This window comes from Molothrus ater, chromosome 11 (assembly GCF_012460135.2).
Source record: "Molothrus ater isolate BHLD 08-10-18 breed brown headed cowbird chromosome 11, BPBGC_Mater_1.1, whole genome shotgun sequence".
In the NCBI taxonomy this organism is placed as follows: domain Eukaryota; kingdom Metazoa; phylum Chordata; class Aves; order Passeriformes; family Icteridae; genus Molothrus; species Molothrus ater.
In genome coordinates this window covers 9,469,306-9,480,459 of record NC_050488.2, presented here as the reverse complement: position 1 = coordinate 9,480,459, position 11,154 = coordinate 9,469,306, and the positions used below count along the sequence as shown (strand labels likewise).

General features: G+C 59.8%; 2 protein-coding genes across 2 annotated transcripts in view; both read right to left on the bottom strand.

The window, feature by feature from the left end:
- Positions 1-950: 950 nt before the first annotated feature.
- On the bottom strand, positions 951-1,427 carry LOC118691793 (urocortin-3-like). Its single transcript, XM_036391198.1, has one exon. The coding sequence runs from the start codon at positions 1,425-1,427 to the stop codon at positions 951-953; it is 477 nt and encodes a 158-aa protein (XP_036247091.1).
- A 2,243-nt stretch (positions 1,428-3,670) lies between these two features.
- Positions 3,671-11,154, bottom strand: part of COL7A1 (collagen type VII alpha 1 chain) — a 29,293-nt gene continuing 21,809 nt past the window's right edge. Inside the window, exons 93-117 of the mRNA XM_054516079.1 lie at positions 11,046-11,117; positions 10,616-10,651; positions 10,323-10,382; positions 10,124-10,168; positions 10,012-10,047; positions 9,873-9,908; positions 9,732-9,788; positions 9,431-9,502; positions 9,111-9,182; positions 8,990-9,025; positions 8,829-8,909; positions 8,702-8,755; positions 8,433-8,486; positions 8,294-8,356; positions 8,130-8,192; positions 7,716-7,832; positions 7,293-7,370; positions 7,160-7,213; positions 6,916-6,964; positions 6,770-6,817; positions 6,253-6,342; positions 5,819-5,902; positions 5,602-5,718; positions 4,779-4,958; positions 3,671-4,661 (exon numbers count right to left, since the gene is read on the bottom strand). Coding sequence (XP_054372054.1) covers positions 4,612-4,661; positions 4,779-4,958; positions 5,602-5,718; positions 5,819-5,902; positions 6,253-6,342; positions 6,770-6,817; positions 6,916-6,964; positions 7,160-7,213; positions 7,293-7,370; positions 7,716-7,832; positions 8,130-8,192; positions 8,294-8,356; positions 8,433-8,486; positions 8,702-8,755; positions 8,829-8,909; positions 8,990-9,025; positions 9,111-9,182; positions 9,431-9,502; positions 9,732-9,788; positions 9,873-9,908; positions 10,012-10,047; positions 10,124-10,168; positions 10,323-10,382; positions 10,616-10,651; positions 11,046-11,117 — 1,704 coding nt within the window. The 3' untranslated portion in view covers positions 3,671-4,611. The remainder of the gene's footprint in view (positions 4,662-4,778; positions 4,959-5,601; positions 5,719-5,818; positions 5,903-6,252; positions 6,343-6,769; positions 6,818-6,915; positions 6,965-7,159; positions 7,214-7,292; positions 7,371-7,715; positions 7,833-8,129; positions 8,193-8,293; positions 8,357-8,432; positions 8,487-8,701; positions 8,756-8,828; positions 8,910-8,989; positions 9,026-9,110; positions 9,183-9,430; positions 9,503-9,731; positions 9,789-9,872; positions 9,909-10,011; positions 10,048-10,123; positions 10,169-10,322; positions 10,383-10,615; positions 10,652-11,045; positions 11,118-11,154) is intronic.

The window sequence follows — 11,154 nt, the reverse complement described above, 5'->3', positions numbered from 1 at the left end:
AATTTAATGACCTCCCATGCTGGCCCTGGCCGAGCACATGCTCTCACAGCATCTCTGGAGAAAAGGAACACAAAATGGGAGTGTAAAGGAGTGTGTGACAGTGTTCACAAGGGTCCAAGGATGAGGGAAGAGATGAGGATATGACTCTATGCTTCAGAAGGCTTGATTTATTATTTAATTATATATATTATATCGAAACTATTCTAAAAGAATAGAAGAAAGGATTTCATCAGAAGGCTAGCTAAGAATAGAAAAAAAGGAATGAAAAACAAAGGCTTGTATCTCGGACAGAGAGTCCGAGCCAGCTGACTGTGATTGGTCATTAATTAGAAACAACCACCATGGACCAATCACAGATCCACCTGTTGCATTCCACAGCAGCAGATAATCATTGTTTACATTTTGTTCCTGAGGCCTCTCAGCTTCTCAGGAGAAAAAATCCTAAAGAAAGGATTTTTCATAAAAGAAGTCTGTGACAGGGGTGCAGAGCAGGAATAAAGCACAAGCTGTGTTTGGTGTCACATTTTATTGTGTGTGGTCACTCAAAATTCTGGCTTTGAGGCTTGGTCAAGCTTTGTGGAGGATTTTGTGTCACCCAGAGAGAAGAAGCACCCAGGAAAAGCTGCCTGGCTGGATGCAGCCCCTTTGCAGACATCTAGGTGGTGGATGAGCAGGGAGCAAAGCCAAGCACAGAAATCCCTGTAGTGCCTGGGGTTGGGACCAGCTGTGCTCAAGCACTGGCCAAGGTAAACCCAGCTGTGTCTTCTCCAGTGGTGCTGAGGTGAGAGTTGTTAAACTAAATCCTGCCATGGCTGCTGCCTGTGCCACGAGCACTGGGGCCAGGGGGATGAGGTGCCATGTCCAGTTCCCTGCAGACACGCTGATGCTGCTCCACACCTCCCTGTGCCAGCCCTGCTGTCCCCTCCAGCCCTGCTGGATCCCAGCACAGTTCATCTCCTGCGCCCCAGGCGGGCCATCAGCTCAGCATTGGCAGCTGCCTTGGCCTGCAGCTCCTTCTCTCGGTCCAGGTCGAGCAGGATTTTCAGTAAGTGAGTGTGGACATCGAGTGACAGGGACACCTTCCTCCTCTTTTTGCTTGGAGCTGCTCTCTCCGTGGCTGGGCTCATCAACCAGGGCAGGGCTTGTCTTTCTGATCCCTCCAGCAGTGGCAGGCTGGTTTCATCTGGATGAGACCCTGCCCCAGAGCCACCGTCAGCCCTCCTCATGTTGGAGAGAGCTGGCAGCATCTTGTTGTGGCTGGTGCTTTCCTGCCTCAGCAGCTTCCCTCCATCCATACCTCGGGGGGCTGGTGAGAGCCACTCATGGCTGGGCCCCTCCCAGGCTCCTGCTGGTGGCCCGAGGAGCAGCAGGAAGGAGAGCAGCATCCTGCCTCGCAGCGTGCCCGGGGGTGCCTGCAGGGAGCACATGGCTTGGCTCTGAGCATCACTCCCATCACCCTGGCACTACCCCACAGCCCACCAGGCAGGTCACATCCCCACCAGGGTGTCACCCACAGAACCCCTCCACTCCCTGCAGGTACACCTGGTGGGGCTTCACCCTCCTTTCAGGAGCCTTTCATTATTCCACCCTGATTTTAACCCTCCTGAACAGGGTGGGGAGTTTTGGGGAGGCTGAAGGGGGCATAGGAAGCAAATCCCCTGGGTGTCCTTGTCCTTTCACACAGCCCCTGGCCAGATGCTGTGCCCTCAATTTCACACCCCTCAGCCGTTTGTCACCCAGGGAAGGAGACAACCCTGTCCTGCCAGGTTGCTGTGGCTGCTCCCCAGCCCATTCCTGCCCTTTGGCCAGGGAAATGCCTGGGGTTTCAGGGCGGGCAGCAGAGCTTTCTTCCTGCCACGCCTTCCCTGGCAGATGCCATTCCCCACTGTGTTGCTGGGCTTTTTGGGGCAACAGCCACCCACCAAGGGGGGACACGAGCCACTTGGACTAAAATACACAGGATATTGGGGCAGGAGACTGGCCACAGGTCCTGAGCTGTGTCAAGCCTCAGCAACTTTCTCCAGCCCATCCCTCACCTTGGTCACAGGGAGGGCCCCAGGGATTGCAGAATGCTGTGCTACGGGGCGGGGATCAGGGTGCTGGGATACGGGGTGGGGATCAGAGCAGGTGCAGGGACACTGCTGCACAAATCCTGCTATATAGCTGCCTCTCCCCAAAATCAGTCACCCAGCAGAGCATCTCTGGGGTGAAACCCTCTGGAAAGTACCAGAGTAGGCAGCCAGAGGTGGTTAACCCGCTGCAAAGTGAGGAATGCAAAGTATCTAACCCCCTGCAACCTATTTCCCAGCTAAAAGCCCCTGAAAAGCACCACTGAGGGCACAGCCTCACCATTTGCAGCAGGTCCTCGTCTCCTCGACGTTCAGCAGTGCTCCCAGGCTGCAGGGACCACGGGCTGGGGGTTTGCTCTGCTCCCTGCCAAGCCCTGGCTCTTATCCTGTCCCAGCTCCACCTCCGACCCGCAGAGGGGGTGACGGTGACAGGGGGAAGGTGGGGGGGCACTGTGTGGAAATCTTTTTAATACATTTTGCCTAATGGCAGATGAAATCATCCCAGGATGTGGGTGGGTGTTGCCCCCTTGCAGCTCCCCCAGCTGTGTTCGGAGGGGATTCCGGGAACCTGGGGCAGCTCACTTGTAATTGTTTCGTGTTTGACTTGCAAGATGTTTTTTCTCCATCTAATTAGGCCTCCCTGCTCCTATCAGACTTGGTGATCACTTCAGGGAGGGAGAGAACATGCATATTGCTGGGATCATGGGCATTGTGCCTCACAAGGACAGCTCCTGGTGCCAGTTTGGCACTGTGTCCTGACAGGCTCCCTGGCCACATGGAGGGCATGTCCAGAGACATGTCACCTCCCTGCTGTGCCAAACCCAGGCACTGCTTTGGCCACTGGTTTGCAGGACACCAGTGGCTTGCAGCTCACCTTAATGCATTCCAGCTGGGACATCACTGGTTTGCAGGCACCTGCACCAGTCCAGCCTGGCCCAGCTGCCCAAGGTGGGTGGCAGCCTGTAGGCATTGCTGTCTGCTGAGCTCCATATACAAGGGTTTTGCTCCAAAATTCCCCCCTTAGGGAGTGTGGGAGCATCCCAAGGCTCTTAGGCTGGGTGGGCACCACATGGGGTGAGTTGTGGGTGCTCAGCCCCGCAGCCAAGGGCAGGAGTCAGGGTGCCCAGGGTTCAGAACACTGGGCCTCTGCCCACCCCTGTGGTCTGAACCCATGGGTGACCCAGCCTATGCCACCCTCCCCAGGACAGCAGGGAACAGAAATAATGCCAGCTTTGTTCCTCCTCCCAGGGACAGCCAGGAACTTACACCCAGTAGCCAAAATTAGCTGGCAGCACTGATTCACACAGCACATCATGCAGCACCACAGAGCCACGTGCTGACACGTCAGGGCCTGCACAGGGGGTCATGGCCTGGCTTGCATCAGCTGGGCACGTGCTGGGCACAGGGATGGGGCACTGGGCTCCCTGGAAGGGGTGAGGAATCCCAGCCAGCACTGCCAGCCAGTGCAGTGGGCAGCTGGAAAGGGCAGCCCAGCTGGCAGGGGCAGGGGGCATGCCTGAGTCAAGAGCTGTCCCCAAACTCCACAGGCATCTCCAGCAATGAGCCAAGAATGTGACATCTCCCTGTGAGCACAGCTTTAATACACATCCCCCTGCATTGGTACACATAGACATTTGCTGTATATAATATACACAGAGAACAGCAGGACGTGTGGGGGCCACACAGCCCACCCAGCAGCCCTGGGGCTCTGGGGCAGTGAAGGGCACGTCCCTACCCAGCCCTGGCGATGGGGGGAAGCAGGGGCTGCGACATCACTTTCACAAAGCCTTTGAGAGTAAGTGTGGGCGAGCAGGAACCGCTTCTAACATAGCACCATCCTCAGGGTTTCCCTGACAGGCCTGGGGGTGCAGGCGAGATCCCCCAGATTAAGGCCAGATGTGCTGCTGGCAGATGTGTGAGCTGGAGGGCAGCACATGGCAAGAGCCTCCAGTCTCCCCACAGCTCATTGCCAAACCATTGCAGCCACAAAAGGGGAACTGGGCCCTAGTTGAGGTTAAGGTGAAATTTATTCAGATGGAGCTCATTGCAGGGTGAGGGACGCTGTGCAGAGAGGCACTGCCTGGCACAAGGATGTGGGCAGCTCTCCCAGCAGAGACAGGGAATAGAGAGGGAGTTTGGGGGTCTCTGGGGGGCAGGAAAGGGTACAAGGGCATTATGGGAGGGGAGGGAGCCCAACTATGCCAAGTCCTACCTCTGCTTCCAGAGAGAGGGAACAGGACTAAGAACCCTTCTGTTGGCAACAAATAATTTAAAAATCAAACTGAGAACAACCCAGTGGGAAAGGGGGTTCAGAGCCTTGCTGGGAGGCAATTTCCCATTTGACATAAATTTCACCTTAATGACAATAAACTGATATGAAATGAAAAACCCATGAGCAGCATAAAGACAGGTTAGAAATAGCACCAGGTTCCTGCTGGGGATGGTGGACACATGGCTGCTGCCCCCACGGGCAGCCCAGCCCCGGCCAGGGCAGCATCTGGGCAGCTCCAGGCAGCCCTGCCTGCCCAGACACCACCTGCACCTACACCTTTGGCTGCCCTCCTTCCTTGCTGCCAGCACTGCCACGGGAATCTGTGGAGAGAAGCGAGGCGCTGTCAGAGCTGGGCCAGGGAGCAGCACTGTCCCCGGCTCTGCATGGCTGAGCCCGCGGCACAGGGTGGAGGTGCTGCTGCACCCAGCCCTGCCCACCTGCCCCGGGGTGCTGTCCACAGTGCAGCTCACACTCCTCCTTGCTCTGGAAGCGGTTGGGGTTGCCCTGGCAGCCGCTGTAGACAAAGGGCCGGCACTCGGTGGCTCTTTGGTTGTAGTACCAGCGCAGGGTGTAGCGCTGGCAGTGCCCCTCGTCCAGAGGCAGCCTGCAGGGCTCAGCTGTGGGCAAACGCTGCTGTGAGGGAACCCACCAGGCACAGGAGGGAATCCCCAGAAGGCAAAGGCTGAGCATGGGAAGGGTTTGGTTGGAAGAGACTCTCTGTGCTCTGCCCAAGTGCTGGAATTGAGGGCAGGAGACTCCACTCTGTCTCCTGGGACGGCTCCCAGCAAAGAGCTGGGGACATGATGGCCACAGCACCCCTTGAAAGGATTACAGAGGGACTCTCCAAAGGCTGCTGCCACTGGGGCTTCCCTGATCTCCTGGGCCTTTGGGATCTGTCCTGTGGCTCATGAGCAGAACACAGGAAACCTACCAGGGCAGCAGGTGCCACCAGCCCAGCACACCAACCATCACTGCTGGTGATGGCTTCAGTGAGGGGGATAGAGCACAAGGTCTGCACAGTGTGGGCAGCACAGTGATAGAGAAGGTGCAACCCCCCCAGGTACCAGCAAGAGGGCAGGAAATCCCAAATCCCCCAGACAGATGGCACAGGGGCAGGAAATCCCAAATCCCCCAGATAGATGGCACAGGGACCCACTGCCCAGCTGATGTGAAGACACAACCCCAGCAAAACCCAGGGCAGCTCCATGGTTTCCCCAGCAGCTTAGCTCTGAGTGCCAGGGTGAGTGCAGGGAAGCTCACCATCCCCTGTGGGCTGCTCCAAGCTGTCCATCTCCGAGATCTCATCGTAGTCATCCTCCTCTCCATCCATGTCATACGCGAGGTCGTCATCGTCGAGCATGGTCTGCCTGTCCTGCCCTGGGAGACAGCACCACACATGAGCAGTCCTCACCACACACATGGAGGGCAGGAAAAGGGGGACAAGGACTGAAAGCACAGGGATAACACACTAACACACCCTCATCTTCCTCAGCGTGCGACAGCTTGAGCACAGGGACTATGTGAGCGCTGCCAGCAAGGAACGGCTGAGTGGAGAAGGACCCTGTCAAGGGGACACAGGCATCAGGGAAGAGGCAAAGGAGTGTGGGCTGCTTTCCCCTTATTTCCCAAGGGAAAACCACCCCTCTCAGATGTGGAGCAGTGCAGCACTGCCCAACCCTGTTGCAGCCTAACAGGGTACATGGACAGGGATGATGGACCTGGAGATACCCCCTCCTCTGTCTGCACCACAGACCAGGGCTGCCACGGGGGCTTCTGGAGGAGGCACAGGCAGGGGAGGCCCAGAGAGACAGCACCCACTCAGAGCCCAGCAGGACAGGGACAGGGGAGGGCACAGGGAGGCACACATGCCCGTGTCACCAGATCTCACAGATCCTCCAGACTCTCCATCACCTGTTTGGTCCTGCTCGTTCTCCTGGCGGACGATTCTTCCTGCTCCCTGGGCAGAGTGGAAGCTGCTCCTGGCCTGAGCCCCCCAGCCTCCTTGGAGAGAAAGCACCCACCTCATCCCAGCCCACCCCTTGCCTCCATCCCTCCAATCCCACTCCTCCAGCCTACCCTTCCCTCCAGCACTGCTGACCCCCTGCAAGACCCCTGCCCCAGTTCTGACACCCAAGAATAGATGGGGTACAGTTCCTGGGATCCCCTCAGTTGGGCACACCCTGGCAGCACCCAGACCCCACTGGCACCACCCTGAGCCAGCTGTCCCTGGGGATCCCTGTGCCATCATTGCTGCCACACACCATCCCTTCTCCCTGTGCAGGGTCCTGCACTGATGCTGACCCTGACTGAAGGGCCATGGAGGGTGCCAGCCACCTCCAGCTCCCCAAAACCAGTGGCACACCTGGGTGCCAGGGCTTCTTTTGTGCCACACGTGTGGGGCAGGGGGATAGGAAGGAAGAGCTGCAACCTGAGTGCTCACGTGAGTCCTGGTGCCGTGGAAAGTGGCCACCACAGGCTGTGGGAGAGACAGGGTGGGGTTAGGGGCAGTGGGTCCAGAGAGGAGAGCAGGTAAGTGTGTACCCCCAGCCCCAGAGCAGCAGAGGCGATGCTCACCACAGTGCTGGCTCATCTCCTGCCTGACAAAGGCACGGATCTCCTCCTCCTGCCGGGCACACGAAGGGCAAGGGTAGCAATGGGGGATGGTACAATTCAAGAGGAGGAAAAGCCCTTTCCCCAGGGTCTAGCAGAGCCCAGAGGTGAGGGCAGCCCCTACCTCAGTGGCATGGATCCAGCACCCCTTCCCACCCCAGTGACCTGAGTGCCACAAGCCTGTGCTGGCTCCCTTCTGGCTCCTTACCGTCATGCCTGGCTCCCCCTTCTCCCCACGGAGCCCGTGGGTGCCAGGACTGCCCTGGGGACAGCAGAAAGGAGGTGGGAAGCTGGCCCTGGCTGGAGCCCATCCAGGCAGGGCCAGGCACCCAGACACTTACCTGCTCTCCTCTCTCCCCAGGGATGCCAGGCATGCCACGTGCACCGGGCACTGACTGTCCAGGGGGGCCTCTCTCCCCCTGCAAAGGACACGTGCTCAGCATCTGGCTGCTGGAGTCTCTCTGCTCTCCCCAGCACCATGGAGGTGCTGCTTTCCCCAGGCCTGCCCCCCAGGGATGCCAGTGCAGGTGGGGATGGGGACAGGTCCAGCCCAACTCAAGGACAAGCAGGGTTCCAGACTCCCCCCCTCAGACTCCATCCCCTGGGCAGGGGGACACAAGGGAGGACACAAACCAGCAAGCTGGCAGGGCAGGACAGAGCTGGGACATGACTCCAGATGCCACCCACCCCTCACCCACGAGGGGGACTGGGCCCTCCCATCCTCACGGCCCCAGAGGGAGCAGTCACCTGTGGTGAGGCCTTACCTTCTGGCCCTGCATGCCCTCGGGACCTCGTGGGCCAACGCTCCCTGAGGGCCCAGGGGGGCCAGGAGCACCATCACTGCCCCGGGGACCAGGGCCACCCATAACACCCGGGGCACCCTGGAGGAGAGGAGAGCAGAGGGTGAGGCCAGGGGTGTCAGAGCCCCCAGCTTCAGAGCAGATGCCATGGACATCCTCTGACCCCACAGCTGGGCATCCCCAAAAAACCAGCACTGGTGCCTCCTTATAAAGAGCAGGGAATTGTTGTCAGTCCTTGCTTAGTGACATAAGTTAGAGCAGCACTGAATGGCTCTTCGGGAGCACCAGGCTCTGATGTGCTTCCAACCAAGGCTGTATCCTGGTACAAGCAATGTGGTGCAATGCATCCCATCCCTTTGCAGCCTGCTCACTGCTCACCCGGTCTCCTTTCTCCCCCTGGTCTCCTTTGGCTCCCTGCTGCCCGTCAAATCCCCGGTCACCCTGCAAAGAGGAAGGGACAGGCAGCAGGGGACACACAGCAGGGGCAGGCAGTGAGGGGATGAAGTGCCAGCACAGCTTTTCCCAGCACTGCTCTAACCTACCTTGGGTCCCATGAGCCCTTCCTTTCCAGGAATGCCTGGTGGTCCTGACAGGCCCAGCTCTCCCTGGGGGACAATGCAGGTGTCCATCAGCCACCAGCCATGCTTTCCTGTCCCACCCTGCTGTCACTGAGGTGCTTACCGGCTCGCCTTTCCTCCCTGACAGCCCCGAGCGCCCCGGGATCCCTGGCTCTCCCTACAGCAGGCAGGAGAGAGGCAGGGTAGTCAGTCCTTCACCCCTCAGTGCTCACCCCAGAGCCACAGGCTGAGGAGGGACCCCCTGCGCCTGTCACAGGGTCAAGGTCTGGCCTCAGCCATCTCCCCGCTCTCTGGCTGATGGAGGGGCTCCAAAGGGCCACAGCCCCCAGGGAACATCCAGGCTCCTGCAGCACCTTGCAGGCACCCACTCACCTTGTCACCCTTGTCCCCATTGAGGCCACAGGCACCTTTCATGCCCCGCTCACCCTGCAAGGATGGGAAGTCAGAGCCATGCCAAGCCAGCACTGGAGAGTGCTGGCAGCCAGAGAAACCAACTCACCTTGAGGCCACGCATACCCAGGGGTCCCATGTCCCCCTTGTCTCCCCGGGCCCCGGGGATGCCATCACGGCCAGGCTGGCCCTGTGGGAGAGCACACAGCGTGACCAGGGTCTGCCCCTGCCCTGCACTGGGGTGGCAGAGACACAGGCACAGCTCCTCACCGGCTCGCCAGGCTCTCCTGGTGCTCCAACCTCTCCCTGGGGAAGGCAAAGACACCAGTCAGGGCAGGTGAGGGGATGGTGCCACCAGCAAACCCAGCAGAGGGGCTGCCCAGCTTCATACCTTCTGCCCACTGGGGCCACGTGCCCCAGGGAAGCCCATGGAGCCCTTCTCTCCTTGTTCACCCCTCGTGCCCTGCAACAGAAACCCAGATCAGCACAGGCCAGGAGGGAGAGCTCCAGCCACAGCCACTGCATGGCCACAGCACAGCCACAGTCACCTCCAGACCATGGTCCCCTTGCACCATGTCCCTGCACCACCAGCACATAGGGCACAGGGATGCTGTCATGCCCTGCTTCCTCTGTCCCTTGCCCTGTCAATAGCCCTCCATGATCCCCAACCCAGCAGCTCCCAGCCCTGCACAAGTCCCCCCAGCCCTGTACCTTCTCTCCAAGCATGCCTTGCTGCCCCTTGTCCCCCTTGTCCCCTTCTGTGCCCTTCAGGCCACGCTCTCCCTGCAAAGGAGGAAACACAGGGAGGGGTCAGGGGATGAGGAGAAGCTCAGACACACATCAGGGTGGGGAGGACAGACTCCTATGGGGGCAGGAACATGGGGTCTGTAGGGTGGCTGGAGGTGGGGACAATACACTCTGCAAGGGAGGGTCCCCCAGCAGGGAAAAGCTCCTCCAGCTCTTCCCAGAGGGACAGGAAGGATGGGGGAGGGAGGACAGGGACAGCTCTTACCGGCTCCCCCTTGCTGCCCCGTGCTCCTGGCGGCCCCTCCACCACCACAGTATCACCCTGTACACCCAAAGCAGAGCGGGGGGTGAGAAGGGGGCCAGGGCTGCTGCCTGCCTCCCCACTGCCCCCTCCCCAAGGACTCACCTTGTCTCCTTTGGGTCCTGGGGCCCCAAGGTCTCCCTGTGAGGATGAGGGGAGATGCTCCAAAGATGCACAGCAGGGAGCAGGCAGCACCTCCCTGGGCACCCCAGTACCTGGAGGTGCATCACACAGAGTCCCTTACCTTGTCCCCACGCTCCCCACGGTTCCCAGGCAAGCCCTGTGGGGGACAAGAGAGGGGTGCTCAGGAAGGAATCACCCAGACCAGGGTGCAGCTGAGGAAGGGGGGTACCTACAGGTGGCCCACGATCCCCTTCAGGCCCTGGGCGTCCATCCTCGCCCTGCAAGGAGGAAGGGATATGAGAAGGGCGTTGGGGGCACCCCAGCATCACCCCAGGCCAGGGACAGCTGCAGCTCTGGCTCAGAGACCTGTCAGGCACCGAGAGCCTTCCTGTCCCTGGCTGTGGGGACATGGGGGACTGTGGCAGTACCTACCCGTGGTCCTGGGTCACCACGTTCACCTCTGGCTCCTGGCAGCCCAGCCCCTGGAGCTCCCTGCCAGAGAAAGGCAAGAACTCATCCCCATCCTCACTGCCCACAGCTCCTCCCAGCCCTGCCAGGCACCCCCCATGCCAGGGACACCCCACAGTCCCACCCCAGCTCTCTGGGTGCCATGTGCCACCATCCAGAGTGGGCTCAGCACCCTCAGGGGTGAGCTGGCTGCAGGGACACTCCACAGGGGAAGCAGCCTCCCACCTCTCATGCTGTAGGTCTGCCCCTGGTCCTACCTTGTCCCCCTTCAGGCCAGGAGCCCCTTGTATGCCCTAAAAGAAAGGAGAAGGGTGAGCAAGTCATGGGAGGAAAGCAATGCCAGACACCCTGTAAAACATCCCTGAGAGTCCCACCACAGCACTGCACTGCACACTCCAGCAGCAGCCTGCACCCTGTGAAACATCTCTGAAAGTGCCACCATGGCACTGCACACTCCAGCAGCAGCCTGCACCCTGTGAAACATCTCTGAAAGTGCCACCATGGCACTGCACACTCCAGCAGCAGCCTGCACCCTGTGAAACATCTCTGAAAGTGCCACCATGGCACTGCACACTCCAGCAGCAGCCTGCCCCAGGGCCCAGGGAGGTGCCAGCTGGTCCCTGCCAGCCTGTCTGAGCCAGCAGGGCAGAGTCCACAGCCCCAGGAATGCTGTGCCACCATACTCACAGCTGGCCCTGGGGGCCCCACAGGTCCTGGTGGTCCAGCAGTGCCATCCCTGCCTGGAAAGCCGATCAGACCCTGCAGGGAGGAAGCAGGGAATGGGCAGTGCCTGGGG